This window comes from Cnephaeus nilssonii, assembly GCF_951640355.1.
Source record: "Cnephaeus nilssonii genome assembly, chromosome: 16".
In the NCBI taxonomy this organism is placed as follows: Eukaryota; Metazoa; Chordata; class Mammalia; order Chiroptera; family Vespertilionidae; genus Cnephaeus; species Cnephaeus nilssonii.
The window spans coordinates 42,185,724-42,191,723 of NC_137087.1; the positions used below are offsets into that span (position 1 = coordinate 42,185,724).

The 6,000-nt window shown below is 56.3% G+C and overlaps 1 protein-coding gene across 2 annotated transcripts in view; it reads right to left on the reverse strand.

Annotated features, from left to right (window-relative positions):
• The window catches only part of CRTAC1 (cartilage acidic protein 1), a gene marked incomplete at its 3' end in the record, with an annotated part of 133,068 nt that extends 127,568 nt beyond the window's left edge, over window positions 1–5,500 (reverse strand). For both annotated transcript variants that reach the window (XM_079794201.1, XM_079794200.1), the window contains exon 1: window positions 5,363–5,500. In XM_079794201.1, coding sequence (XP_079650327.1) covers window positions 5,363–5,386 — 24 coding nt within the window. In that variant the 5' untranslated portion in view covers window positions 5,387–5,500. The remainder of the gene's footprint in view (window positions 1–5,362) is intronic.
• Between the last annotated feature and the right edge of the window lie 500 nt (window positions 5,501–6,000).

Below are 6,000 nucleotides of genomic sequence, written 5' to 3' on the forward strand. Positions count from 1 at the left end.
AGAAGCAAATGCTTTACTTCTTACCAAGTCAACATGATTTCTTTCAAGGAAAATTTTATCTTTTAAGCGCCTAGGGTTTTTGAAGGGCAAATCTTTGGACTTTTCTCTAAAGATAGTGATTATGATATACTTATCGTTTGCTAAGACCCCCCCACCCCCCCAGCACACACACTCACAGAGGAGCATGGGGGTGCATGGGGGTGCGGGAATGGTGCACCCAATAGTCTGCAATGAGTCAGTGGCGTAGCTAGAAATAGAACTTTGCAAACTCCCCAATTCTTAATAATAGCAATATTAATAGTCTCTTTATCCGTTTCTAAGTGTTTTCACAGCTCACATTTAATCTTCATAACAATTTTGGGGGAAGTCCATCTGAGGACACAGCAGATCCGAGTTCCAGACCAGCTTTGCCACTTGCTTGCTGTGTGACCCTGGCTAGTGCCTTCACCTCTGGATCGCAGGGTCCTCAGCTGAGAAGTGGGGCAGTTGGATGAGAATACTTCTCAGACCCCTCCCACCTCTCACGTGCTCTGATTCTGTGCTGCAACGCTCGTCCAGTCCCGGGTTTCCCAACCTTGGCACGGTTGGCATTTTAGGCCAGACATTTCTTTGCCGGAGGGCAGTCCTGTGCACTGTAGGATGTTTCGCCTCATCCCTGACCCCTACCCACTGCAGGCCAGTAGCCTTCCCCTACCCCAGTAGTGACAACCAAAAATGTCCCCAGAAATTGCCAAATGTCTGGGATGCAAAGCAGCCCCTAAAGCCACTGCCCAAGGACTTCAATAAGGTCAAGATCTTGAGTGATTTAGTGGGAAAATATCTTCCTCTCCTTTCTCTTCCGCAACCCCTTTACACCTTTACACACACTTTTTAAACACAACCTCCCAGCCCTTCGCTGCTTCCTATTTCTTAAATGCCCTACGTGGTCCAGGGTGTGTTTGGTGTGATAATGAGCCAATTGATTTCATATTTTCTCCTAAGGAGAGTTCATAGGTTTATGTCCCCAAAACAACCAGCCAGGCTCCCCAGAAATCCCTCGCAGAGCCCCAGCTGGCCTGGAAGCCTGTATCTGCAGCCTGCAGGAGGCTCGGTGAACACGGATTTGTCAGCACTCTTAAATCACTGGGCTCCGAGGAAGGCTTCTCCCAGCACAAAGATCCTTCCCCAGGAATCAATAGCTCAGGGCCTTCCATCACATTCAGAATTATCCTGGGACTTGTAAAATTTATTTTCCCCAAGCACGGCAAAACCCAAAAACGAAAGCCCCACGGTGGGGGAGGGAAGACAGCAAGGGAGGAGCCCTGCCAAGAAGGCCTTGTCCGTCAGCCCAAACGTTGCTGTGAGCAGAGGCTGATGTACAAACCTGGACACTCAGCCTCATCTGCTGGGAAAGGTCCCAATGTGGTTCCCAGTGGTCCTGCCAGAGTATCTCCTCCCAACCGATACCTCTGTGTATTTAACCCAGGGCAGAGGCATGTGAAAGACGGTCTTCCTTGATCTTCGCCATCCTACCCTCATCACAGGGTTGCCAGCTTCAGCATTTTGCAGAGGAGGAAGCAGACGTGCAGGGGTTGAGCGGTGTGTCCAGGTCTCTAAGCCAGGAAAAGCAGGGGAGCCAGATTCTAAGCCTGTATCCTATCCGCTACACTGGGCTGCCTTCTCAGGGAGAGTGGGGTACGGGTCATTCTCCAGTGGGGCTCAAGAAAGAGGCGACTTCTTGTTTTCTCGACGTCTAAGGCCACTTCTCAAACTCTAAATCCTCTCCCCCATTCAAACAAACAAACAAAAAAGCCACCAGAGGTCCGGTGCTATCGTTGCCGTCTATGTAATTATATTCCTCAGACCTTGTCCAGAACCAGACCAAGCTTTGGGAAAGCTGGCACAATTCTTTAGCTAAAGCTGGGAGCTGGCCCGGATGGCAAGCACAGCCTCTCAGACCCCGCTTCAGAGGAGGAGCTGTTGCTCTCTGGTGGTTCACGTTACCCCACTGCCTCCCTCATCCCCCGGAAGGTCAAGACCCAACTTCCCTGTGAGCCTGAAGGAGATGAGGAACAGCAAGCATCTTCCCTGGCAACTATCATCCCCCGGGTGAGCCTGAGGGGCAGAAGAGGATCCACCTCTTGGGATTCTGTGCGGCAGCACTGGTTCCTCCTGGGGGTCACTGCCAAGTCCAAGGGGAACTTCACACAGTGTGCAAAGGAGCAGGGTGGAAGGGGAAACAGAGGGGGCGGGCCACAGGCCACCCAGCAAACCTCCTTCCCAGGCCCAGCTCAGATGTCGACAGCCAGATTCACAGAACAGGAAAAGGGCAATGGAAAATGGTAGGATCTTCCAAGTCACCCAAGAAGTCCTAACACAAGGATTTTGCAAAAATAGAACATCCTAGCACTCCGACCTTGAGCTGGGAGCGGCGAGATTGGGGAAAGGGGCAAATACTGGTTGGAAACTCTCCGCTTCACCCAGTACTGGGGGTCCCATAGGCTGCGGTGTCACTGCAAGACAGAGTGACCCCACTCCAGCACACCTTAACGAAAGAAAGGAAGAGCTGCAGGCCTGGGTTTCAAGACACTGTGAGGCAGTGGGCACTTCTGATTCCTAAATGTACACACAGAAACTGGAGCGCGCTGCTTTTGCCTAAAAAACCCACCTGGAATAATGAGGTAAGGGGAAATAATAATTAGGAATTTCTATTACCTGTATATGTACATTGTAAGAACTTTATCTGCTGCTCACCTCCTCATTCTAAATAACAGGTTCAAAGGAAATTTCCCCAAATTACTACATTCATTAATTGACCTATTTCTGATCAATCAGCATTATGAGTACCTACTGTGTAGGGAACACATGTCCATCTCCATAGTAAAGAGGAAGCAGGTCACAGAGTGGAAAGAGCTCTGAGTAGAGGACTGGGAATCCCTAGGATCCAGTCCTATCTCTATCGCAAAATAGCTACCTGCTACTTGCCTTTATTGGGTTTCGGTTTTGTCATCTGTAAATTAAGTGTGCAGGTGAGTGTTGGAGATGAAATGAGGCTGGACTAGATGCTCGTCAAGATTTCTCTCTTCTAGCTCTAATGTTCCTTGGCTTTGTGAGCTCTTAATGAGTTCAAAGAACACACCACCACCATGCACACGGGCAGGATCTCAGAGGGCGGGTGGGGCTGAGGAGCTGTTTCCTTGGAATGTTGTATTTGCCTCTGCCCCATTGCACCTGAGGTCACAGGAACAGCCGAAGTCCAGGAAGCATGTGGTAGAAGGGTTTCAGTCATGAAGGTGACCGCTGGGCGCTGTGGCCTGAGCTTGCTTGGAACATTAAGTTACTATGGCCAGTGAAGGGCAAGAAGTGAGGCCCTTGCCCTGAGGTGGGTGCCTTTGGCGCCCCCTACTGGAGACCAACGAGCCCGCAGGACAGCTTCGTTCACCTTAGCAGGAGGCAAGGAAGACTGAGAACAGGAGGAGACTGTCACAGCTTTTTAAAAAGACGACCTTCCTGGTTCGTGGTCCTCTCTCCATGAAAGTCCATGTTCCACTACTTAGAATTACAGTGGCCACTGGCCCGCACATGCACAGGGACACTCCTGTGCAGCGACAGGACCTCTTAATCAGACATCAAGGTGCCAGATAATAAGCATCAGGGTTCAAAACACCAGGTGCAGCCCAGATGGAGAAAAGGGAAGGAAGAGTAACAAGCAGGTATTTTGCTGTACAAATCCCCAGTGGAGGAAAAAGTATTGGGAAATGCAGCAGGAAAATGTTGACTGTAGGCAGAGGATAGCTGGGTTTGGGGATATGGCTTGGTAGCCCCCATAAAAGATCTCCAGGCTGAAGTGGCTACTGTAGGAGTTCAAACCGCCCCCCCCCCTTATTCAGGGATGGGGTACAGGTGAAGGATACAGCTCCAACTGAGCAGCCCGCCCTTTGACCTTCTCCAGAGACCATTAGTGCCAACTGGAAACCGGAATGTTCAAACCGTGTTCCACCGCGCCAGCACCAAGACCCTCAACGCTCTTCGCTGCCTCTTAAATTAACTTTAGGACCTGCTGCCAGAAGGATGTTTTTAATCAAGTCAGAGGGAGAGAAAATGCTTCCTTAAAGGCCATATTGGATCAACCGCCATGTTCCCACTTTCCCATCTTCCATCTCCCCTTCCTCATGGCTGGGAGTGAGGTCCAGTGCGACTCTGAATTTGCTCCAATCCAGTCTTGGGTGTCTCCAGCCCGAGTCACCAGGGTAAAAAAAGCCAACAGCGCTTCTCTTCCTGCACGAGTTCTCTCCTGATTCCAGACAGCATCACCGAGCTGTCCCCTTCCCTTCCTTTCCACATGGCTCCACTTGGGAAGTCCTACACCCCATCCCAGAAAACATTTCAAGTGTGACTCAAGAATGTGTCCTGTCTGGAGGGCTCAAGCACCTCCTGGGACGCACGGAAGCCACCCCCGGTGCACACCCTACCAGCAGCAGCCAGCAGCAATACTCATTAGTCATGCCCAGAGGAAGGGGCGTGCGCGCCCCGCTGCCCCGGGGGCATTGCCCAGCCACCCCGAGAGCCTCCCATCCAGGCTGGGATGACTTGGGATTCTTGAGTTGGTTTCTGCAGAACTGGGACTAACCGGGGCTCCCAACCACTGTCCTGTACAGAAGTGCGCTGCATTGCTGGGCATGCCCCCAAGCCTGGCCTGCTACCCCTCACAGCCTCCATGTGTCCCCGCGGGGTTACAGGAGGACCTCCGGCTCCCGGGGGGAACCCTGGACCTGGCTCGCCTGAGACAGGCTGAACGCAAGGAGACCACACCTCTGTCCAGCAAAGGCAGCTACCAGCGAGGCGAGCAGGGCTGGCTCCGGGAGCTCTCCGCCACCCAGCGCTGTGCCGGGGAGGTTGGCTTCCCCGGGGAAGAAGCGCCAGCCCCCAGGTTCTTTCGCACTCTGGAAGCTCAGGCACAGTAGCTTCCCCGGCCCAGAGCTGCGCCTGCCTGGCTGGGTGATTGCCCAACACCCCCAGCACATCCCTCCTCCCCTGCTCCGCCCCTCCCAGCCCCAACGCCCCCTCCCCAAACCGCTGACCTCCAGTGCGCCCCCAGTTGCGAGCGCTGTCGCCCCACACCTTCGCTCCCACCCCTCCACCACCTCCGGCCCCGTTCCCGCCTCGCCCCCAGCCCGCGGGGGAGGCTCTGCGCGCCAGTCCAGTCCGGAGCCTCTTGGCAAGTTAGGAGCAAAGCCTTTGCCACCGTGGCGGTCTCTATCTCCCCGGTTCCGGGCGGCATCCCCGCCACCGCTGCGGGCAGAGCGGGCGGGGAGCCTAGGGCGGGAGAAACTTTCTCCGCCTGAGGGGCCTGACGGGGTGGGGGTCCGGAGCGGGTACTCACGCGGCGGCCAGCGCTGGGAGTCATCCTCCGGCTCTCTCACCCCCACCGCCTCGGGGCGTCGGAGCGCGGGCGTCCGCTGCCGCCTCTGCCGCCGCCGCCGCCTTCCTGCGCCCAGCCGGTCCCGGGCTGGCCTCGAGCCTCCCGCCCCGACGTCGCCCGCCCGCTTTATACAACTCCACTCGAGCGCGCCCGGGCTTATGTAAAGCCTGGCGGAGCCCCGCAGCCAATGGCGCTGCGGCTGGGGCTCGCGGCCAGGGGGTGGGGGGCGCCCGCGCGACCAATCGCGGCCCGGGGAGCCGGGGAGCCGGGCAGCCGGGTGGGGGAGGGCGCGCCTCCCCGCGCTGATTTAGGAGTCGGGATTGCGGTGGCAGCAGCCGGCAGCACGGCCGGCCCGGCCGGGCCCCACGGCAGGCGCTGGGGTGGGCGGCGGCGCAGGCGGCGGCGAGGGCGGGTGTCCCCTGCTCCCCGCTGCTGCGGCGCGTAACCTTCAGGAGGCAGCGGGGCCGGGCAAGGGAAGCGAGGGCGCCCGGCAGGACTCTGGGGACCCCGGGCCCGCGGGAAGCTGGGGTCCCTCGGGAGGAAGCGCTGGGAAGGAAGGCAAGGGGGAGGGGAAGGAAGGGCGGCGACCCCCTCCCTCC